The sequence below is a fragment of the Rhinolophus sinicus genome, chromosome 5, assembly GCF_057876585.1.
Source record: "Rhinolophus sinicus isolate RSI-liver-muscle chromosome 5, RSI-T2T, whole genome shotgun sequence".
Lineage (NCBI taxonomy): Eukaryota > Metazoa > Chordata > Mammalia > Chiroptera > Rhinolophidae > Rhinolophus > Rhinolophus sinicus.
In genome coordinates, this window is record NC_142505.1 from 43850451 (window position 1) to 43875391 (window position 24941).

The 24941-nt window shown below is 37.1% G+C and overlaps 2 protein-coding genes across 3 annotated transcripts; one reads left to right on the forward strand and one right to left on the reverse strand.

The window, feature by feature from the left end:
• Window positions 1-1389: 1389 nt before the first annotated feature.
• THUMPD3 (THUMP domain 3 tRNA guanosine methyltransferase) lies at window positions 1390-19992 on the reverse strand. The gene is given in 10 exon segments (XM_019748307.3): window positions 1390-2252; window positions 2254-2385; window positions 2559-2682; window positions 3312-3422; window positions 7013-7128; window positions 8707-8776; window positions 11150-11280; window positions 13071-13547; window positions 17871-17948; window positions 19727-19992. Coding segments are annotated over 10 exon segments (1527 nt in total). The 5' UTR covers window positions 19982-19992; the 3' UTR covers window positions 1390-2219.
• Window positions 19993-21299: 1307 nt separating this feature from the next.
• LOC109456178 (small ribosomal subunit protein eS4, X isoform-like) lies at window positions 21300-24591 on the forward strand. 2 transcript variants are annotated; one of them, XM_019748310.3, is made up of 2 exons: window positions 21300-21455; window positions 23688-24591. In XM_019748310.3, the coding sequence occupies exon 2, from the start codon at window positions 23695-23697 to the stop codon at window positions 24484-24486; it is 792 nt and encodes a 263-aa protein (XP_019603869.1). In that variant the 5' UTR covers window positions 21300-21455; window positions 23688-23694; the 3' UTR covers window positions 24487-24591. The 2 variants fall into 2 exon arrangements, with proteins under 2 accessions (XP_019603869.1, XP_019603870.1); XM_019748311.3 differs by having other exon boundaries at window positions 21354-21455; window positions 23630-24591.
• Window positions 24592-24941: the final 350 nt, after the last annotated feature.

Genomic DNA, 24941 nt, shown 5'->3' on the forward strand with positions numbered 1-24941 from the left:
TACGGTGTATCCTCATCCACCTTATTCACGGGATCTGGCACCGTGCGACTTCTGGCTCTTCCCCAAAGTCAAAATGACCGTGAAAGGTAAATGTTTTGAATCGATTCAAGACATCGAGGCAGCCACAACAGCTCAACTAGAAACACTAACGAAAGAGGACTTCCAGAACTGCTTCAGAAAGTGGCAAGAACGATGGGATAAATGTATTCAAAGTGAGGGGGAGTATTTTGAGGGGGATTAATGGCATGTCTTACTGTAACGTTCTTTTTTAATTTATACATTCACCGTATTTTTTGATCACAGTGTCAGTCTCTAGACGATAACTATCTTTCATTGAATTTATAAAATGTTTCAATGTTTATGTTGTTTTCCCCCCTCTAAAATATATTGATTTTCCCAGTAATAGAATGTCTGGATTATTAACTCACTCATTTTGTGTTCAGATATTAAGATTACTTCCCCATCTTTTCACATTCCCATGGTGTATGAGGCCCGCTTCAGAGGTTAAAAACCAAGGTCACAGAACTAGCAGGTGGCAGTGTCATATATAACTCAAGCCCAGTCTGTCTGAATCCTCAGCCCATTTCTTGTTCCTGTCACCAGATTACAAAACAATACTGGAGAGGAAGATTGCAGACAATGCTCCGCATGTTTGCATCATCTTAAATCAATCTGGTAATGTTTTTATGCTGGTATTAAATAAGACTAAAGCTATGATGGATCATGTACAAATTTGATATACTTAAAAACTAAGCCAAAATGCAAAAGTATTAATTCATTTGTTTAACATTAAATATCCACTGTGTCAGGTATTGTGCCAAGCACTTGGTAAACAGTGGTGAAAACAGACATGGTCCTTGTACTTTCTAGTTCTGTGAACTGCTGACTAACACTTAAAGCTTTAAGTGGTTTATTTTGTCAGAGGTGAAAAGTTTTATATTGAACCCATAATAATGCTGTTGCATTCTGACGATGGTAAAAACTTGAGGCTAGGATATAAAACACTCAAGTATGAGATAGTATATCAGAATCCAGACTAGGAATGTTGACTGTACTGCTAAATGTGAACTCCATTCTTTAAAAGAAAAGATTAAATACTATGTCCATTTATTCTAAAGTGACACATAAAAAGGTAATATGAGTAATACTATTAACATTACTAATACGACACTGAAAATCTAAGCTGAATACAGCCAGAAACTCCAAAATAAACTCTGAATACTATAAAGATTTCCACATAAAATCCCAAGTACTCTTTGTCCCAGGGAAGTACTGTTTTCATGAGGACTTAATATTGAGGTCATTCATTTTCCACTGTCTCAGGAAGGACTTTTTGCAACTGGAAAAGCAACTAAGTATGAACAGTGACTCGAGAAAACAACCAAGATCTTAGATGAAGTTTTTTTTTAATTCAAAGGTATATCAGTTTGTTCTCTAGTCCTTGTAAGAAACCAAACAAAAATATTTAGACAGGTTTGTGTTTGAAAAGCAACACCACTGTTGTGTACTGAAAGAAAAATAAAATTTCTTTAAATTTGACTTGGTCCCATACTTCATCTAACAATGTATTTGCTACTTACAAATAGAAATGTCCTATACTGCTAACAGTAAAGTACTCTTGCAATTCCTTTGATAAATCCTAGTCCTCTACTTTAGTTCTATGTATTAATCTGAATAACATGCATATTTTAATCTTAAGGCAATAGTAAACTTTCCTATAGGTCTTGTGAGACTTCATCTCATTGTGGGGCAAAACCTTATTTCACAAAACGTAATAATGCTTCATTTTTTAAGGATGAAGTAAAGCGAACTTGAGTAACTAACTAGCAAAGCAGCACAGGCAATGAGATGTTGCCTGAGATGCTCTGATTATGTTCTCTGCCTTTCCATTAGGCCAGAGTAGCTTGAGTAGAAAAGAGGAACTATTATAGAGCCGGAAAATGTTCTAAACCCAATTCCGAGAGCGTTTTAGTAGACTAGTATCTTTAAAGCATTTTAAGAAAAATATTAATTGCCCAGCTACCCCTTCAAAATAGCTCCACAAAAAAGTTCTTTCTCAACTTTTTAAATTCTATAACATTACATTCTTATATTTGGCTAACCAGGATGAAGAGCTTTAGACCAGTTTTAAACAGTGCAAACTGCACTTTTGTTAATACTATTTTTCTCTCAAAGCCAGTTCATGTTAACGTTTCCAATGTCAGGAAGCGCAAATACTGTTAATCATTCTTTGCATTACCAAGGAGTTCTTTCGCCATCTTGTTCTGAAGAATGAACAAAAGCTTGAGGTGTACGTTTCAGAAGGTAAACTGCAGCATGAAGACCCCCTATGTTCACCCAGACAGTATGCACCTTCCGCCATAAGTGTCCCATTCCAGATAATGCCTGTGTATACACAAAAGGCATAAAAGTAATTAGCTTCTATGACCTACCTGTTTCTAGACCAACCAGGGGTCTTTGTTGCCAATAAGAAACATTGGGGGAGGGAAACAAATCCTACTCAAACTATTATCCCCAAGATTCTAAAGTTGCCACAGGCTGAGTGAGCTGTACAGCACCTTGGTAAAGCATTTCTTGTCCTGAGTAAGTAGTACAGCTCGGCCTGTCCCTGGTCTACAGACACGACTCATCTCCCGTAGGCAAGCTGGATAAAGGTTCCAGTTTCTCTTCTTGGAGCCCATCCTGTAAGAGAAGGTCCAATGAATCAAACACTTGCAAAAAATAAATATCTAGAACTATATGACATGAAAAGTTATTAAAACTTACTGCAATAAAATCCTGAGGTATGAAAAATAGTTGCCTTCTGGAAGCTAGAGCTTTGCCATTATGTCAGTGAAATGAGCAATCAGACAATAAATTGCATACACATTTTGAATCGGATGAATTGGTTACAGAAAAAAACTGACAACTATGATAGTTATGTACAGTATCCTCTTAATGAGCCTAATAGCAGATAAATTATATAAACCAAACAAGTGATTAAAAATCATTTATACTGAGAAATGGAGCCAAGTTTTTCTCAATCTTTCTGTGTGAAATGTCATGCAATTCAACACTGGACTAGAAAGGCGATGAATCTCCTGTGATGGTCAGGATCAAAATATAGTTAATACATTCCTGAGTTCTCAGAAGGAAAAACATGGGTGAATGCATGTTATAATTCCTAAGTGAAAAACTGCTTTGCTGACAGTCTGCTAAAAGGAATTAAAGATTTCTGACATCATCTCGAAATTACAAAAGATTTAGAAGATAAGTGGGTACAGGGAACAAGTGAAAGTAAAATTCATTTTTAAAAAAAATTTAAGTTGTACCTTTTTCCAAATGGCATGTCAGTTACAATAATGTCCACAGAGCCAGTTCTCAATGGCAGATTGCAGACATCCCACTGGACAGCATCTATGGGCAAGCCCTGGGACAGTTTGCTGTGGGGACAAAGGAACGGTAACTTCAATGTATTCTGAAGTATGAAATTAAAAATTTTTTTCTAAAGACTGCTATAAAGTATAAAATACTACTAAAATAATATCGGTGGCAATATCAACAACTTAAGCAAAAATTTAAAAGTAGAATGTAGGAAGAAAGCGTAAGGTCATAAAACTTACAATGACAAAATATAAGAATGACAAGTTTTTTAAATGGTTAAGATTGGTTTTCAAACGATATCTACATCTGCCTTATCTACAATTTAAGAATGGATTAAGGGGGAAAAGAAGATTGCAATACAAAGAACTGCAATAGACAACTTTGAAATGGTGTTGAGGCAGTAAATTATGTCACTGATGATGCAAAACACTGATGAAACACACTGGTAACAATGCTAAAGAGAAAAAAAAAAGATTGTGAGGTGACACATCTGAAGGATAAAGTTTGGTAAATCTATGTAGTAATAACGGGAGACCTAAAGACTGTAAAATTAGTAAATACAGAGGTACTTATTTTAAGATTAAAAAACAGGTATCATACTATTAATAAACAAGAAGGCAAATAAAAAGATAAAAAATATAGGTGACAGAAGACATAATAAAATATGATTTAAGTCCTCTCCATTAAGACAACTGGTTTAAAAAATCAAACAGGCAGTAATGCACAGGCTAAGAATTAAAGGCAAATCAAAGATTATGAACAAATGAAGGTTATACTGTTGATATTTGATAAAAATTTAAGAAAAAGTAAAATGCAGTGAAGGCAATCATAATGAGGTGAAGCAGATACTGAAAATAGAGTATTTATAATCACAAGCACCAATAACTGCAACAAAACAACATAAGCCAAAAAATATTAAAAATCTAGGTAAGATTTATAGAACTAGTACAGGTTGAACAGACAAAAAGTGAAGGTGCAGAGGGTCAGAAAATAGAAAAATCATTTATTTTAAAATGTTTATCAGGTTTCAAAAAAAAACCCGGTCATGTACTAACCCTCAAGAAAAATCTCAATAAATATGAAACAAAATATACCATAATTCATCGTAATGAAATATAAATTAACATAAAAATAAAACTTTTCAGGGGTGGCCAGATGGCTCAGTTGGTTAGAGCGCAGGCTCTTAGCAACAAGGTTGCAAGGTTGCCAGTTCGATTCCTGCATGGATGGTGGGCTGTGTCCCCTGCAACTAAAGACTGAAAATGGCGACTGGACTTGGAACTGAGCTGTGTCCTCCACAACTAGATTGAAGGACGACTGGACACTGATGGGCTCTGGAAAAACACACCATTCCCCAATAAAAATAAATAAATAAAACTTTTCAATTTTATGTATAAAAATGATGTAAAACCTTGTTACTCAAAGTAGCAAGGAACAAGAAGCCACAGACCAGAAGCTTACTAGGAAATGCAGACCCCTACGTCCCATCCTAAATCTACTGAATCAGAATCTGTATGTTAATAGGATCCCAGGTGACTCATAGGCACATTAAAGTTTGAAAAGCATTGTCCTAAACAACTGATCAGAGAAACAATCAGTATACAAGCAACAATGTAGAAAATAATCAAAACAGACAATTATCAAAATCTATAGGATATGGTCAACAAGAGTATTTAGCATAAGTCAGCTCTAATAATAACTTTTATCATTAAAAAGAACACATTTACAGCATATAACTTAAGATTTTAGATAACAAAGTTTAAAGCCTCAATAGGAAATAAAAACAAAAGACAGCAGAAAACTACAGAATAGTATAATGAAAGAACAAAACAAAGCACTGGCAATTTTAATCAAAAGGGAAAAAATTGACAAAGAAAAGAGGATAACCAATATACAGACATAAAATATCAGGTATACCATGTAAAAATAATGAGTATTTGCATAAAATATATTTAAAAACAACTGTTTTCTACTTACACATATAAACCTCACAGTAAGGGTTATGGAGGCAGGTGTTTCTAAATCTGTTAAGGTTAATCATGAGATTTAATGACTTCCTGGGATATGTATTCAGGAAGTGGAGCATCTGTACGACCTAACAAATCTGACCACTACCTATACTCCTGCCACTGTAAGAAAATGAAGGACACCAGCAGAGACCAAAGAAACAATTTTGTGAGGCCTCTGTTAAGAAATTGCAGACTAAGTGACATTTTAACCAATTCTTTCCAAAGACTGCTGAGACTTGAAAGAATGGTGAAAGGCTGGCACAGCTGGTGTCATCAAATGTAATTTGGGGTAGTGGGCTAGGGCTTAATACTATAATTACATATATTTCAGATGAAAAATAAAATTTTCCAGAGGCTAATGGACTTCCAATGTACAGATACCAAAACGATAGAGCTAAAGGACTTAGAATAGTTTGCTTGGACAAGAGAGGATTTGGAGGAGTGAGATGGAGGAAGGTGGGGGTGGGGATAGGGGGATGGTATCCCTTTAAATGTCTGATGTCAATCATCATGTAACATAAAGACTTTTCTTTATGGACCCAATAGGAGGGGAAAAAACCAAATCTGGGGCTGGCCCGGTGGTTCAGGCGGTTAGCGCTCCATGCTCCTAACTCCAAAGGCTGCCGGTTCGATTCCCACATGAGCCAGTGGGCTCTAAACCACAAGGTTGCCAGTTCAATTCCTCGAGTCCTGCAAGGGATGGTGGGCTGTGCCTCCTGCAACTAAGATTGAACACGGCACCTTGAGCTGAGCTGCCGCTGAGCTCCCGGATGGCTCAGTTGGTTGGAACGCATCCTCTCAACCACAAGGTTGCCGGTTCGACTCCCGCAAGGGATGGTGGGCTGCACCCCCTGCAACTAGCAATGGCAACTGGACCTGGAGCTGAGCTGTGCCCTCCACAACTAAGACTGAAAGGACAACTTGACTTGGAAAAGAGTCCTGGAAGTACACACTGTTCTCCAGTAAAGTCCTGTTCCCCTTCCCCAATTAAAAAAACACAAAAAACCAAATCTGTAGGAGGGTCACAGAGAGATTCCGTTCACTAAAAGATATGACTAGTTGTATAAAGATGGAATCAGCCTTCAGAGATAGTCGTTAGAAGTGTTTACACAGGTTGTAAGGCCAATGGCTAAGATCTATAAGATACTTAGGCACCATGGGGATGGCTTTCAGGTCTCTTTCAACTCTTAGATTTTTTTTAAGTGCCAAATAATAAAGGAAAGGCTAAATTACAGTATTTCTATAGAATGGAATATTATGTAGTCATTAAAAATGAACTATAAAAACAAAAAAGTATTCAAACATTTATGAAATTAAAATAAATTTATACAATATTCTTCCACTATGTAGGGAAAAAAAAAAAAAAAAAAAATATATATATATATATATATATATATATATATATATATATATGAAAAAGGAGGAAATAAAAAGAGTTGAAGTAAGGTGGGGAAATTACAATTTAAAAATGTTTTTAAAATATAAATCATTTTCAATCTTTTAAAATTTAAATGGAGTCTCAATATATTCATTTGTGAAATGACATCACAATGCACTGGGGATATTAATCATAAAGTCAATATGACATGTGATTGATTATCTAAGTTTAAGAGATGCCACAAAATCCTTAAAATTTTTACCCTTCTTTAATTTGGTTCTTAGTCAGTAAAGATGAGATGTTATTTGCTGCTCTATTTACAGCCAATGGATTATTATCACCAGCAATATGATAACAGTTAGTCCATTCAGTAGCCCCCTGAAAGACAAGAGTATATATTAAAACAGAAGTAGCAAACTGCAAAAAGATGATTAAAGAGAAAATCATTTCAATTGTCAACAAACAAGACATCCAATCCAATAAAATCCAATGCTTTTCTAAAGTGGCAAAACACTGCATGCTGTCAACTTTGTTATTCCCCCTGCTTGAAATGCCTTCTGGTTCTTTCTGCACTTGTTGAACTCCTACTCATTTTTCAAGACCCAGCTCAAGTGTCATGCCCTGTGTGACATAAACTCCAACTCTCCAAGCTGTCTCTCATTTGCCCCCATCCGCAAAGTACTTTGTACATATCTCTGCCACTATACTTGTTCTCTTTTTAATTATTTCAATAGCTGTCTGCCTCAACAAATCTGGGAACTCAGGTCTGGTATTCTGTTCAATCTCTCACTAAGCAGTGTCTGGCACACAGTAGGCATTACAGACCTTAAATACAAATGTGGTTTGAACAACTTAACCAAATCAAACTGACCAACCTATACCCTCCTTTAGTGATTATGGGATTTTATATAATCTGATATGTTGGAGTACTTGAGAATTTCAAAAAAAAAAAGTAATCTCTATTGCATAGGCTTTTGAATAATAACTACGATATCCCTGAAAGGATTTTGTAATTTTAACTCAAAATCATGTCAGCAGAACATTAAATACCAAGTTGTCACATATCATTTGTGGAATGAGATGACATACTACACTAGGTCTGAACAATGTTCTATGTAGACTAACAACTTTCTGACATAAAGGCAGATGTAATTTTCTAACTGCAGTCTGGATTATTTTTCCCTTTGTGGGCTGCTTTGGACTTGCTCATTTGTCCAATTCTGCCCACTCAAAGAATCTGTGGTATCTCCTATTGGCTTTAGGCGTACTACATGTAAGAACTTACTATGTTTCACAAACTTAAACAATTTTACTGTGAGTGCCCTCTTCTAAATTATTTATAAAAGTATAGATAATACTGATTCAAGGAGACTCCTATTAAATGTTCTCCACTTAGAAAATGCCTTTCCATTTCTTGCTTTTCTTTAGGCAGTTTCTGAGTCCTCTCAATGTCACAGTAATTTTGAAAACTACTTAAGAGCATTTGGAATGTAATCTTGTTAGACTTCCTTAAAAAATCCAAATATTGTTCATAGGTTTCCCCTTTTTATAACTATACTTACGCTCTCCAAGAACCTAAGTGGATAAAGAACAATAATCTCACTTTAAACAGATGAAACACTTTCCTCCAGTTTATGCTTATGCTTTCAATTATTTTTTCTGTTCAAGTCTACCAGCTCGTCTATTACAGAAAAGGGACTCACCAGTTTGTAATTCTCAGCCTCCTCCATAATCCACTGAATAAATACCATTTATTATCTACCTAGTCCTTGGCTATTTGTAATAAGTACTTACATCTTTTACACAAAAGTTACAGCTTTACTAGAGTAATTCTTTCAAAACTCTTGGGTCCATTGACCCAAACTTTGCGATTTCATTACATCTAATTTACCCATTAATTCAAGAACATTCTGGATGTATCACTTGCTTATCTCAAAGCTAATAAAAAGTTATTACCTCTATTGGTATTGCTCCTGTTCCACACATGGGATCAACTATTATATCAGTAGGTTGAGGAGCACAGAGCCTAGAGAAAAGAAAACAGCCTATGTGAAGAGACTTCAACCAAAAGCTGAGGCTTCCATAATGACTATTCCTGAAACTATAAGATCAAGGACCTGTTATGTTAGTATGAAGAAACACCAATCAATATTCATTTTAAAAATCAATTTGTAATTACATGTTGACTCAATATCCTAGTGTTTAAAAAAACAAAACAACATTACATACCTAAGGGTCTGTATCACTAAAAGTATTCCTTGACTATTACCCGAAATCCCATTTCATTCCTAGATGGAATTTAGCTTTTAGATCTTTTCATATACGAGTATATGTATGCCTTTAGAAAACACATGCTATTTTGTATATAACCCTGTATTATTACATTAGAAAAACCCTGAAATATGTTTCAAGTAGAACATGTATTAATATAAATTTACTGGCAATTAGACATTCAATATTCCTTTCCTTATGAATTTTAAAGATAATAAATAACCTTGCCACAAACTAATTGTTTACTTTGAGAACTTAGTACAGTAATTCCTTACTCAATGTCTTCAATAGCTTTTGTGTGACTTTAAGCGAAACGACATCTAAAGGAACCAATTTTACCACAGACTAATTGACATAAACAAGAGGTAAGTTCCTACAGCATCACTGGCATCTCATGAATCTTACAACAAAACAAGGCTATTTGAGGACCTGCTGTATTTTCCAGGCGTGGATTTAACTCTTTGCATGCATTACCTCATTTAATCCTTTTAACAACCTTAAGAGGTAGGTGACTATTATTATTGTCATAATAATAGTGACAGCTATAGATGAGCTGATGCAAAACCTATCCACAGACACAAAACTAACAGGTGACAGAGTCAGGATTAGAGACATTAATGTTAGTGCCTTAAATGTTACCCCCTCTATGAGGCCTCCCCTCCTTAGATAGGTCACTAGGTTTCTTTCCTCCTTTTGTCCTAATCTTTTTACATTCTATTAAGGTATTTATTATATACAAGGTAATTATTTATCTTCCTCACAAGACTGGGATTCTTGGGGACAAACACTGGATTCTTATCGTAATACCTGTCCAGCTCTACCTCCCTGTTCCTGCACCTCAACACATGGCAACAGAATCCTTGGCAACAATGTTGGTAGTAAGCGACCCTATATTCCCAGCCATTGCTGCTGGGGGTCTGGGTGAACACTTGACCGAGACTGTCAATCAGATTCTCTCCTCCAAGAACTGGGGATAAAGAGCTAGAAGCCCAGACAGCCCGGACAGTATGGAGATATAAATTTTGATGAGGGGCAGCCATTTGCATAGATGAGCAGAGACAAGAGCCCACAGACTTCCAGGGGAGGTAAAAGTGACTGTCTAGGTTTAAAAAGTGGTTTTGCAAGATCTGGTTCCTACCCTTCTTGAAACATGGCTTTCAGTTTTTTTGTGGATTCTGCAAGATTTCTCAGTATCTTTCTAATATATCCCCTTCCCACACCATCATCACTTTTTATCTTAAACTAGCTTACTTAGGTTTCTAATAGTTGCACCCAAAATAACTCTTCATATTCCTGGCTCCTACCATAATGCCTGAAAATAGATAATAAATGTTTGTTAAATGAATGAAGACGAGAAGCTCTTCCTTTATCACATGGTCCCAGTTTCTATTATTGTTATTGAATTGATAGTTTTCAATTGTGTTGAACTGTGACTCCATGGATGAGCAGGTAGAAGACTACCAGGGTATACCAGGCACTGTACACAGCAGCTATTGTGCATATATTTCTGCATTTACTCCTCACTAATAATCCTTTAAGTCTCACAGCAAACCCACTGTGCACTCTGAAAGACAGAAACCTAGAAAAGACAACTTGTCTGAGCGGTGGAAAAAAGCAACCAATAAAAACAACAAAGAAAAAAGCAAGCTAGGTCTTGCACTTGGAAAAGTGGAAATTCCAGAACAATTCCTAGGTTGTAGTGAATATAAAATTTAAAAATGTAAGTAGAAACTTTCTCTGTTCATTTACACATTGTACACATTTTTTAAAACCTCTGCTTTCATCTGTTTCACTGACAGATATATAGAAACAGCAAAATTTGCCTTATTTCCCAATATACAGTGTATCCTTTCCAAACAGAAATGTGGCAACCCCATTTAAGAGGCAGATGAAAACTATCATTCCCATTTTAAAAGCAAGAAAACTGAGATAGAAATTAAGTGGTATTTTCAGGATCACAAGGAATCAACACTGGATGTAAGGGAAAAAAAATGATTAATAGCTTTTTACCCTATTCTTTACTCACTAAATTCCAACACAGTACACCTCACAAGAAATTAAAGTGTAATGAAGGGAAACTTCAAACCAAGGTGTCACTTTAATCTAGAGGGCAAAATCATTCTCTTACCTGAGCATCCCATAGGCAAGCGTAGATCTAAGAGTTGTAGGTCCAAAATGTGTGATATTTCTTCGGTGGAGACTCTCTTCTGTCAATGCAATGCCCACCACGATTTCGTTATCATGGATATTCAAAAGCACCTATGGTAAAACAAGACAGAATAAAATAATTTTAGAATTGTTTAAACTTATTTATTACTAGGATTTTTAAATTTCAGGTTTTATTAATTTTTTTATTATTGAGGTATACTTTGCATCCAGTAAAATACACAAAGCTTAAGTGTGCAGCACAGTGAATCTTTTCCTACATACACTGTGTAACTGCCACCCAGATAAAGATATACAATATTTCTAGCTTGCCAGAAGGCTCCCCTTCTCCCTCCCAGTCATTACCTACCCAAAGTAATCATTAATCTGGCCATTACCACCATATATTAGTTTTGTCTTTTTTGGAACTTTACATAAATAAAATCATATAGTATATACTACTTTTAAATTTTAACATCTATTTTTTTCTTTTCCTTCACTATATACATTAGCTATAACCATATTTCCTCTGAATTTTAATAATATAAACATATTTTGAAGGTCTATGGGTTTTTTAACATACATTTTTAAAAATTTTAACTTTTAACCAACTGTTAATACCGTACCACATTTGCTTTATCACTTATTTTCTTAGTTTTTTTTAAACTTCACTCAATGTCTGTGAAATGTTTTGTGTCCTAGTTATACTTTTTCTAACACCAATATAAACTATTCAAATAAAAATACACTGTAAACTATGTTCTCCAATCTTCCACCTAAAATTTCCTCCTCATTGTCTTAGCAGCAGCAGCTGACACTTATTTAGCTATATGCAAGCCAATATTCTACACACTTTACATTCATTCCCTCATTCATATTCACACCCTCTGGACTAGGTATTATTATCCTCCTTTTATAGATGAGGAAACTGAGGCACAAAGATGTCCGCTTACTTGCCCAATGTCATACAGCTCATAAATTGGGATTTGAACCCAGGCAGTATGGCTCTAGAATCTGTCCTCTGAGCCCCATTGTTAACTTTTGAACATTACTGTTCTTGTTAGCCTTTTCATTCTCATAACAGCTGTTATAAGGGAAAAAAAGGGGGAACTTGATACACAAAATAAAAAAAGAGACAATAAGTGACTTGCCCCAGATTCAGGTGTCCCAAAAGCAACAGAAAATGACTTCTTGGTACAAGCATCAGCTGCTAGGAGCCTTTTAAGTTGTCCGTGATTTAAAGATGACTTAGTATGGCCCATATGTGAATCACCGGTGTAGAACATTGAGCCCAAAGAGACTAAGAATGCTAAAAAGAGGTATCTAGGTTTGGGAATCTAGCAGAATTTAAGAAAGAGGAGAGTTGGCTCTAGGAATAGTATTAGCAATGAACTCCTGATTTTAGGAGGTAGATGTTTGTTTTCAAAATGTACTGCATTTTTTTTTAGTGACAAAACTACAACCAAGACACACGAAAACAAAATAATTGTTTTAAGTCTGGTTGAATTTTACAATCTGAAAGTCCACATAACGTTGTAAAAAGTACTAGATTAGGAATTAGAAAACTCAAGTCTCATAGTTCCCATCTATTGAGCACTTAGTATGTACCAGGGATTGAGCCAAATACTTAAAATGTATTATCTCACTTAACCTTCAGGACACACTTAGAGGCATATACTACTACTGGCTCTAAACACAGGTTCAGAGAGAATATCTTGTCCAAAGTTACACAGTAGTGGGATCAAAATTTGGATCTAGATCTGTCTCCACAGCCTATGCTCTTGTTAGCCACACCTATTAGTTCTGTGGCCTCAGTTTAACTGTCTGTAAGATCAGGGTAGTCTGAAAATCCTACAAATCTACAATGACGGCCTTCTTAAATCATCACCAGAGCCTGTACCTACCTCCACATCAAAGTTGGTCATGTCAGCTTTCCACTTAAAATAATCTTGAACAGCACCCCCAAAATCTCTTGCGGCCTCGTTTGAAGAAAAGCAATGTTTCTCTCCTGCCCTGTTGCATGTGACTCTAAACTTTAGCACTTCAGGATCAGTTTCTTCTCTTGAACTTTCATCAGTTTCATCTTTGCAAGATGCCAAATCATCACCTACTAATGTTGATATCTCTTCTTTGATGGCCGGATTTTCATAATAGTCTAAGATATGTGACTCCAAGGCGTTGTCAGTCAACTCTTTTTTAACATCTTTCTTGTCTCTTTTGTCTCCTTGTCCATTATCAATCTTCTCCTTACTTGAATTCTCATTTATCTTTTTGCGCTTTGGTTTTTTTTTTTTGAAACTGGTATTAATTTTCCATACTTTTAAAGGGTCTGACCATGGAAGCTTCCCGGCCAATTCTTCAAAATCCTTTAGAACTTCTTCCTATAAGAGACAGAGAATGAAATCTATTCATTTCTCATCGCTTTAATTGAACAAATAAAATCTTACTTTGCCTATAGATGACATTAATTGTTATGTTGGGGATGGTAGTAGTACAAAACAAGAGTCAATAAAATGGCTGCAATTAAGGAAGTAAAAATCTCATTGAAAATTAAGATATGTACAAATTAAGCCACTAAAGAATACAGGGCAGAATGGGAGCTCGGAAGTTGGGCTTCCGGGAGTAGTTTCCTTCAGGGAGAGGAAGTCGGTGGATGAAACACAGGGGAAGGAAGGCAACTTAACCTCTCACTGACTTCCTTTTGAATTTTGTGTTGTGTATATATATTAACTATTTTTTAAAGTAATATTTTTTTAAAAAGCCGTAAGCAGTTGAACATGAATCCAATTTCTAAATATTATCTAGAGTCATCTTTTAAAAAAATAAATCTGATCATGGCCCTCTCCCCTCAATAACTTCACATTACACATAAAAAAAAAAATCTAAATTCCTTAAAAAGCCCAACATAATCTGACTCCTGTCTACTTCTCAAACATCACTTCAGGATCGTTTTCTCCCTCATTTCCTCTGCTTGGAAGATATTTAGTTTACATGGTCTCTTTGCACTGCTGGATCCCTTCTCATTATTTAATAGGAATGTAAAAGGCATATTCTATGAGAGACCAGCTCTACTTACAGTAATCCTCTCAAGTCATCTCTTCCCATTTTATTTTCTTCACAGAGCTTAGCATTATCTAAAGTTACTAGGTTTATGTATTGTTCACCACCAAGGCTCCTCCCAGAAGGTAAGTGCAGAGTGGGAAGGACCTTACCTGTCTTGACCACTGCTACATGTTTCCCCAAAAATAAGACCTAGCCGGACAATCAGCTCTAATGTGTCTTTCGGAGCAAAAATTAGTATTACTAATTATAATATAATTAATATATAATACTTGGTCTTACATTAATTTTTGCTCCGAAAGATGCATTAGAGCTGATTGTCCAGCTAGGTCTTATTTTCGGGGAAACACGGTATAAGCCACCTGTCTAGGCCTAGAAGAGTGCCTGGCATAGAAAAGATACTCAATAAACAGCTGTTGGATAGTATGTGATGAAATATTAAAATGGGTGTGCAGAGCTGTGCTGTCCAATTCAGCAGCCATCAGCCACATACAGCTATTGAAATTTAAATCATTTAAAATTGAAAGCTCAGTTATCAGTCACATTAGCAACATTTCGCAGTGACGGTTAGTGCCTACCACGTTGGACAGTGCAGACACAGAATATTTCCATTAGAAAGCTCTACTGCAGAGTGCTGTTATATGGACAGTATACGTTACTGAAGATCAAAGCAGAACAAAATCAGTGCTGACTGATGGAACAGAGACTTGAAACGGAAGTGAGTGAAGGCTTTGATACTACTTGAAACCTGGTAAAATGGTAAATTTGGGGTTTGGCAAATCTAATTCTGTTTAAAAACAATTTTCCTATAAAGGGGATCTACAGGACTTTTAGGTTTAACGTGGTGGAATAACACTGGTACAATCCCTTCCTTTTAGAAACCACACTAAAAGAAAAAGAAAACAGAAATGCCAACTCTATCTTAATAGAATCTACATTATATCTGTAACCTGAAACCATAACAAGAGAATTCTAACATAAAAATTCCCAAGTGCAGTGAAGGTCAAACAGGTGTAGGAAGACAGGAGGGGGAGAATGTCCATAGATCTCAGATAAAGGGTAGAGCAGTCTGCAAAGCAGGAGGAAACAAACTCTTCTTTGAACATTAGGGAAGAAGTATGTGCACTGGACTTTGTATCAAGAAAAACCAGGGGGAGAGAAATGGAGTCTGAACAAAGAATCCCACAGACTGTGCTGGAAACAGTCTGTTGGTGAAGTAGAACTGGGGAGACATACTCTACACAGTGTGTAACGCTGAAGCTGCTGATCCCTTCAGGCTAGGGAGAAGTGATGATTAAAAGAACTCATTTAATGGTGTGGAAATTATATCTCAGTAAAAGTATTAAAAAAAAAAAGAAGGAAGAGACGAACTCATTCACTCATAGCCCTTTGTCAGAAAGAACTTCACAGGAACCAGGGGGATTTCTTGCTGGCCTGGAACAGTTCTTGGCTTCTCTCAGGAGAACCTCCTATAAATAGTAGGTCCAAAAGGAACTTTGTCACTCGAAGATGAGCAATTATTAAAAATTATCAGCACAAAATTTATAGGAACATAAAAAAATGGAAAAAGGAGGAAAGGAACAGAAAAACAGACAAAAAACTCACCAGAAAGACACTGCCACAGAGCGGTTGAAAACTATGATCAAAGATATTCATATGCCATCAAAAAAATTGTAATGAGGACTTATATCCTTTTGTAAAATAAGAACTCAAGGTAGAGATATAAAACCACAAAGATGAGGTGAGCCAATGCAAGGAGAAGAAACAGGAGCTTGCAGAGTTCAAAGAAAAATAAATCATAGATGCTAGCCTTTAAAAAAGGACTATAAATTCATGATATTGTCTGAATACTTAAAAATAAGAACCCACTAAAATGCTTAAACTAACAGGCATTTTATATAATGGGGAAAGTACAACGCTACAGAAAATAAAATTGATGGTCAACAGAATGAAAGCTAGAAACAAATGTTTAAAAACAAGGTTTTCCTGGGGCATGTTGCAATGTAAGTCCACAAGTTAAGGGCTTAATAATTTTTCATGGTCACACACAACAGAAGTTGCCCTTGCACAGACCTATAAATCAACCTTAATCCTTGCTGCTCTTCTTTTAGGACTTCTACCAGCAAGCTCTTTTGCAGTTACTTTACAAAGCAACTCTGAAAAGCTGGCTCACATAGAACCACTCCATATATTAAATTCACCTCCAATTAGAGATCAAAAGCACCAAAATAATGCAAAAACTCTAAGATGGCAAAAATGTAGGAATTGAAGAAAATATTAATGGAGCCCTAGTAAGTGAGAAGCAAGAATTGAAGAAAATGCCTGTTAACATTTACTTATGGCTATTAAAATTTTGAAATACTCAGCAGCAAAAATTTTCAGTAGCCTGCCTATTATTTACTAGTTTCACAGATATGATTCAGTTGACAATGACTAACAGAAAGAAGTCTGAAGGGTTATAATACTAGTGTTGAAAGTTACATTTTTGGTTAATAAATTTTTAAAATCTATTTTCAGTTTGAATTCTTTTAGGTCTGGTTTTATTTTTTTCTAGGCTGTGGGTTCATATTACTTTGGTTTTTGAATTATGTTTTAGAAATCAACCTGCTGCCAATAAATAAAAATTAGAGACTTGAGCAGCATACCATAGTTTTTAAAAACAGATTATTTCTCACATAGGCAATAAAACTGATAGAAAAAAGTTTTCAAACATTTGACTCTGGAAACCTGACCAAAAAGCAATGTGGAAAAATACTAAAGCCTTACTGAGATCTCTTTTCAACCTTCAGCTTAGGCAGCATCTCAATATTTAGGAATCAGACGCTAAATACAAGTTGGAGACAAAGCTGTTGTCCTAACAACTGAAGAAGTATTTAGATATTACTTTGGCTTTATTTCAAAAAAATAAAGTTAGAGAAGAAAGCCAGGCAAGAGCAAGATGGTGAAAGTGTTATTTGTAGATGCTACAAACTGTCACTTGCTCTTTGGTTCACAAAATAGAATTTGGAAGCAATTCTATTTTGAAACTATACGTATGAGCAAAGCAAATCTAAGGTATGTATCTTTTGTAAGCAAGTCAATTTCTTTTATTTTTTAATAAATTTTGATGTTGTTCAATATTGATTTTTAAATTTTCTTATTCTTTCGTCTTTTTAAAAAATAAGGTATAATTGACATGTTATTTTAGTTTCAGGTGTACATCATAGTGATTCGATATTTGTATATATTGCGAAATGATCACCAAAATAAATCTAGTTAACATGTTACCATAGTTACAAAACATTTTTTTCCTGTGAGAACTTTTAAGATCTACTCTCAGCAACTTGCAAATATGCAATACACTGTTATTAACTATAGTTGTCATGCTGTACATTGCATCCCCATGACTTATTTTGTAACTAGAAGTTTGTATCTTTTGACCCCCTCCACCCATTTTGCCCACTCTCCACTACTCACAATACTGATTTTTAAAGACAATTTTTGGGATGGACTGTCAACAAATCTCTGGACTGGACTGTAAAACCCTCCCAGTATTTTATATTATAAAAGCAGCAGTAATGCTAAATGATAGAATGTGAAAAGTAGAAATTAATCTCTTTGAAGAAGATGGCTAAAAATCAGCTACCATGTTTCGAATAGCTCACCTTAGTTTCTTTGAACTGGTAATCTTTAAGCTCCTGGACAACCACAAATAAATTATCAACTGATCTCAGACAATGAACCTGGGGGGGGAGGGGAAACGTTAGAAACAAATTTCTGAGAAAGCTTTTGAATCATACAAATCATTGATATTTAAACATAAAAATTAGGCATAAAGACTTTAAAGCGGCTAATACAGTAGTCCCTTCTTATCTGTGGTTTCAGGTGCCCATGGCCAACCACTGCCCAAAAATAAAATTCTAGAAACAAATTTTCTGGAAAAATCCAGAAATAAAGAATTCATAAGTTTTAAATTGCACGCTGTTCTGAGTAGCGTGATGAAATCTCACACCATCCCATCTGAGACATGAATCATTCCTTTGTCCAGTGTATCCACACTGTATACGACACCCGCCCATTAGTCGACACCCGCCCATTAGTCACATAGTAGCCGTGTTGTGGTATTAGTGTTTGTGTTCAAGTAACGACTATTTTATTTAAGAATGGCCCAAAAGTACAAGAGTGGTGATTCTGGCAATTTTGAAATGCCCCTGAAAAGCCATAAAGGGCTTGGTTTAAAAAGTGAAAAGGTCAGTTCTTGATTAATAAGGAAAATGGAAAGTAAAAAAAAAAAGGTATGCTGAGGTTGCTAAGCTATACAGCAAGTATGAATCTATCCGTGAAATTTATAAGTCAAACTTTATCATAGGTATGTATGTCTAGAAAAAAACATAATATATATAAGGTTTGGTACTACCTGCAATTTCAGGCATCAACTGGGGGTCTTGGAACATGTGCCCTGTGGTCATGGATGGGGGGAGGTCTACTGTACCTATACTCTGTATATAAATTTTTTCCCATTTCCCCAGTCTTTCATCTTTTTGGTTAACTATCATTTTAGATTCCTCTAGAGAAAAGAAAGGACAAATGGAAGGATAGAAGCTTAGAGTGTTATGTGGGTAACACAGCTTTAAGGGAGAAGGGAAGGCCAAAGACAGTCAAGTGGGGCTTTATTATATTTCTCTCATGGCTCTCTGGGGTACACTATATTGCAGTGATTAAGAGAATAAAGTTTGAGCTCCAGCTCTATGATTACTAGCTAAGAAACTCTGGGCAGATTACTTGTTCCTATGCTTAATGATCAATGAGGATAACACTGCCTATCTTCACAAAACTACTGAGATTATTAACTAAAATACAGATGGACAATACTTGCTTACCAATTCATCCCATAAATATTTACTGGGTGTCTACTATATGCCAGACACTAAGAGCTTGGGAAATATGAGAGAGAGAGAGAGAGAGAGAGAGAGAGAGAGAGAGACAGAGACAGAGACAGAGACAGACAGAGACAGACACACACACACAATAATCCCTGCCCTCATGTGGCTTAAGTGGTAATGAGATATAGCTTAGCTTTTTTATTCTTGTGGGATGGCAATCTGCTGACCTTCACTTCTCACCTTCAGTGGTTCCTAATTACTTTTGAGCAAGTATTTCTTGACACAAATTTAAGGAAAAATCTCTTCTTTTATGCTTTACCACCAAAGTCTAAATTTCAGCTAGGTGCTGAAGTAAATAAATTCAAAGATGTGTATGTAACAGATATCCAGAATTTCTTTATAAGTCACACATTCTGGTGAATTTATCCTCAGGAAATAATTGGAATCACTTCTAAAAACAAAGCAAACCCACTAGTCAAACTTACAAATCAGTACCCAATAGAAAATGCAGTAAAAATTTTAAATCACCTGATTTGGGGCAGAGAAAGCAAAAAGGATTCCAGAGTGATCTGTAAACTAGAAAGTAACCATAAAATGACCTATTTGGAAAACTATTTTAAATATTGCTTCATTCAAACCTGAGCCAGACTTTCCACTGAAATGTCAAAATATATTTTGCCCCGGTCTTTGCTGATTTTGCATGACGACCTCAATTTCTCTCTCACTTCATCTGCAGCTGTTTGCTCAAAACCAGTAGGTACAGTGGCTCCAATAGTGACTTGGAGATTCTCGGACTCACTTCCGGGGCCACTTTCCATCACCTGTAGAGACCTCTGATTCTCATGAAGGTTCACATCCAGAAGTTGGTTAGTGGCTTCTTGAATATCAGACATGTTGGAAGTGCTTCAAGATCCTTAATATAGTCCTTTTAAAAGCAGGACAGGAAAGAAAAAATGTCCAAACATTATCACCTCATATTTCAACTATAATTAAAAACACCTGCTTTGGAGGGCTAGAAAAACGAGGCAACACAACTGATACAGCGATATTCAGTTAACACACCAGAATCAGTGTTCACCAAAGATAAAAGGATTGAATAACATGGGCAGAGAGTGTAGGATGTGAAATATATTATTAAACAAGCACTATAGACACTATGGAAGAAAAGGAGACAGACATAAACACGCAACGTTTGGTTTGGGATCATCTATGCTGATTAACAGTCATCTCATAATTACAAGTGAACAATCTTAAAACAGAGACTACTAAAGCACATTCAAATACATTTCTACATCTAGTCCTTTGTAAGCTAGCAGTGGCTTTGGAACTTTAGACATGGGTTTGAATTCTTGCCCTCACCATTCATAGGCTGAATGACCTAAAACAAGTTTATTCTCCTGTGCCTCAATTTCCTCCCCTGCAAAGCGATCATTTAATAATACCTCTTTCCTAGAGTTGTTGGGAGCTTAAATGAGAATAGCATATTGCCAGGCCCACGATTAAAACTTGCTAATGAAATATCTATCTTTCTCCTGTGAAGGGGATAGTGATTGATGGATTTAAAAATGATTAACTGAACATCTGACTACAAATATTTGAATGACTACTACCAGTCAGGGTCTGGGATCCACGGGTGGGCAAGAAATATCTGCGAAATTATCTGAAAGAGTAAGTCAAATTTCCTGTATCTGAGGGTGAAGGGGGTGGAGTTAGAGAGGTGGGTGGGAAGTGGGGATTAATAGCTCTCACCAGATTTTCAAAGGTTTTGTGACCTAAAACGACTTAAGTAGGCACCGAGTACCTAATCTATCCTTATTCTGTAACCGGAACAGGCGACAATGTCTAATATTAATAAAAGTCAGTTCTTTCCCTTGAGCTCACAATAACTGTGAATAAGACCTCCAGCTTCTAAATAAGGAGGCTGAAGCCCACGAAAGGACGTATCCTGCCCAAGGTCAGAGAGCCAGCCAATAAGGGGCGCCCGCTGGAATGAAACCCACGTCGTCTGCAGACTCCCCCCCGCAGGGCCCTCGTCACATGAATCCAGGGTAGCGGGTGAAGGCCAGGGAGAAGCAGCGATGTCCACAATGACACCAGGCTGCTGGCCTGGGTAGCAAGACGAAGGTTACGCCTCCCTCCCGAGAGTTTGCGGCTCCACAACCGGACACTCCCACCCGCTGCCCTGTTACCGGCCGCAAGCGTTGACCCTTCCCGCGCCGCACGCCACCAACCAAGCGCGCGCAGGTCACGCCGCCGGAAGTCGCGGCCAGCGCCCCGGAAACGGAAGTTAGGAGGCGCGGTCACAGCGGCTCCGAGCGACGGGTGGTGCGGTCGCGAGGTCTTGGAGAGAGGCACGTACGCATAAAGGTTTGTGTCCGGTGGCGGCCAGTATAGAGTGGTCCGCTCCTGCGGTTGGGGGACAGTATCTGCAAGCTGAAACTGGAAAGCCGTGAGCCTCGTGGCTCTTCGTTATAATGGCTGACATTTATAAATTGCTTACCGGAGCTAGGCCCTGAGTAAGCGCTTCGCATCGTCATTTCATTTGTTCCACAAATCTTTGATGTGGTCTGGGCCATCCCCTTTTTAAAGCAGGAGAAACTGAGTCTCAAAGAGGTTAAATGTCTTGGCCCAAAAGTCACACACAGTATTTTCCAGGCAGAGCTGGGATTTGAATCTGGGTGGTGTGACTCCAGAATGCTAGCTCTTAAAATTTGAGCCAGCGTTGCTCAATCTAGTCCCTGAGTTATATATGGTAGTTCCCCCTCCAGCCACCCACACTTACCGGTGAGTTTGTTTTCCAAGGTTTTAGTTACCCTGGGGCAACTTTGGTCTGAAAATATTAGATAGAAAGTTCCAGAAATAAACAGTTCATAAGTTTTAAGTTGCGCGCTGTTTTAAGTGGCAGGATGAACTCTTGCACTGTCCTGCTCCCACTTATATAGGATGTGAACCATCCTCTTGTCCAACGTGTCCACCCTGTCCATTCAGAACAATAAGGTAGTTTGAGAGAGACCACTTTCACATAACTTTTATTACAGCGTATTGTTATCATTGTTCTGGGTATGTTATTATTGGTTATTGTTAATCTCTTATTGTGCCTATTTCAAAAATTAAACTTTATAGTAGGTATGTACGTATAGGGAAAAGCATAGTATATGTTGGGTTTGGTGCTATCGGTGGTTTCAGGCATTCACTAGGGTCTTGGAACATACTTCTTTCAGAAAAGGAGGGACTACTATGTCACCTTCACTATTCTTGCCCAATAACGCTATTATTTACTTACTGTTTTTTAAAATATATGTATTTTAATTTGTTATTTTAGAAGGAAACCTTAAAACTCAGCAACAGAAAGGTAACCCAATATAAAAATGGGTAAAGCCTTGACTGTTTCTCCAAAGAAGATACATGTATGCCCAAAAGTCATGTGAAAAGATGCTCAATATAGCTAGTCATTAGGGAAATGCAAATTAAAGCCACAATGAAATACCCATTTGAGTGGCTAAATTTTTTGAAAAATGGACAGTTCCAAGTTTCAGTGAGGATATGGAGCTATGAAATATTTAAATATTGCTGGTGGGAATGCTTTTAAAGTGCTACAGCCACTTTGGAAAACAATTTGGTTTTTCTCAAGAAGTTAAACATGGAATTATCATATTATCTAGCAATTCTACTCATAGGTATATATAATACGCAAAGGAATTGAAAACATGTTAAAAACTTGTACATGAATATGCCTAGCAGCATCATTCATAATAGCCCAAAAGTGGAAATAACCTAAATGTCCATGAACGGATTAGTTGGTAAGTAAATATAGTCTATCCACACAGTGGAATGTTATTCAGTCATAAAAAGGAATTGAGGTACTGATACATGTTACAACATGGATGACCCTTGAACACGTTATGCTAAGTAAAAAAAGCCAGACCCAAAAGACCACATATATGGTTCCATTTATATGACATATCCAGAATAGGCAACTCTGTAGAGATAGGAAGTAGATTAGTGGTTGCTTAGGTCTGGGAAGAATGAGGAGATTGGGGATGATTGCTAAGGGGTTGAGTTTCTTTTTGGTGTGGTGAGAATATTCTGCAATTAGATATTAGTGATGGTTCCAAAACATTGTAAATAGACTAAGAAACACTGAATTGTACACTTTAAAATATTTAAAATAGTGAATTTTCTCTCAAAGGAAACTCATCTGCAGTTTCCTCATATGTGAAATGCTACTTCTCTCATAAGAGTTGTTGTGTGATTTAAATGAGATTGGAATGTTTGAAATAGATAGTACCCCTAAAAATAAATACAATGAAAACAAAGCAACATGTTTAAATTCTAGCCAGACACTGTTCCCTACTGAAGGCTCTTAGTAGGCTCTAAATGTAAGGCTCTTTTTCTGTTCTTGAAAGGGATAAATTATCAAGTGTCAGGGACAAACTAGCACTGAATGAGGCCTGCCTGATAAAGTGAAAAGATCCTCTCCACCTGATTCAATGTTATTTAATGCATACCTTTATACTATTTAAAATCGTCTCCATAAACAGGTCTCACACCTGAGGAAACATTGCTCTAAAAACACATTGCCTCTCTTTCTGTGCCCAGCGTAGCCATGGCGCGTGGCCCCAAGAAGCATCTGAAGCGCGTAGCGGCTCCAAAGCACTGGATGCTGGATAAACTGACCGGTGTGTTTGCTCCTCGTCCATCCACCGGTCCCCACAAGCTGAGGGAATGTCTCCCTCTCATCATCTTCCTAAGGAACAGGCTGAAGTATGCCCTGACAGGAGATGAAGTCAAGAAGATCTGCATGCAGCGGTTCATTAAGATCGATGGCAAGGTCCGAACTGATGTCACCTACCCGGCTGGGTTTATGGATGTCATCAGCATCGACAAGACCGGAGAGAACTTCCGTCTGATCTACGACACCAAGGGTCGCTTTGCTGTTCATCGCATTACACCTGAGGAGGCCAAGTACAAGTTGTGCAAAGTGAGGAAGATCTTTGTGGGCACAAAAGGAATCCCGCATCTCGTGACCCACGATGCTCGCACCATCCGCTACCCTGACCCCCTCATCAAGGTGAACGACACCATTCAGATTGATTTGGAGACCGGCAAAATTACTGATTTCATCAAGTTTGACACCGGTAACCTGTGCATGGTGACCGGAGGTGCCAACCTGGGAAGAATTGGTGTGATCACCAACAGAGAGAGGCATCCTGGTTCTTTTGATGTGGTCCACGTGAAAGATGCCAATGGCCACAGCTTTGCCACCCGGCTCTCCAACATTTTTGTTATTGGCAAAGGCAACAAACCATGGATTTCTCTTCCCCGTGGAAAGGGTATCCGCCTCACCATTGCTGAAGAGAGAGATAAGAGACTGGCAGCCAAACAGAGCAGTGGGTAAAGTGATGTCTAGGTGACATGTTTGGAAGAGCCTTCGTCCCTAATTAAAGAGAATATAGCATAATGATGAAAAAATAAATAAATAAAGGCACATTACCTACCAGTAGCATTGCGTTAAGTCTGTTATTTAACAATTTATTGAGCATCTATTGTGTGTCGGACACTCTTAGGCACAGGAGATACAGCAGTGAGAAAAAAGTCCGTAAGATTTTGACCTGTTAAGAGCTTATATTCTAATAGAAAAGACAGACAATACAGAAAATATATACATACATGCCTGTGACGATCAGTATTATAGAGAAAAACCAAGCAAGGGAGGATGGAGATTTCCTCTCTAGGAAAGACCTCATTGATAAGGTGACAAAGCAGAGCCTGAAAGAAATGAGAGAGCAATCCAGTGGATATCTGGGAGAAGACCATTATGGGCGGAGGGCAGGAACATGCTCAACTGGGTCT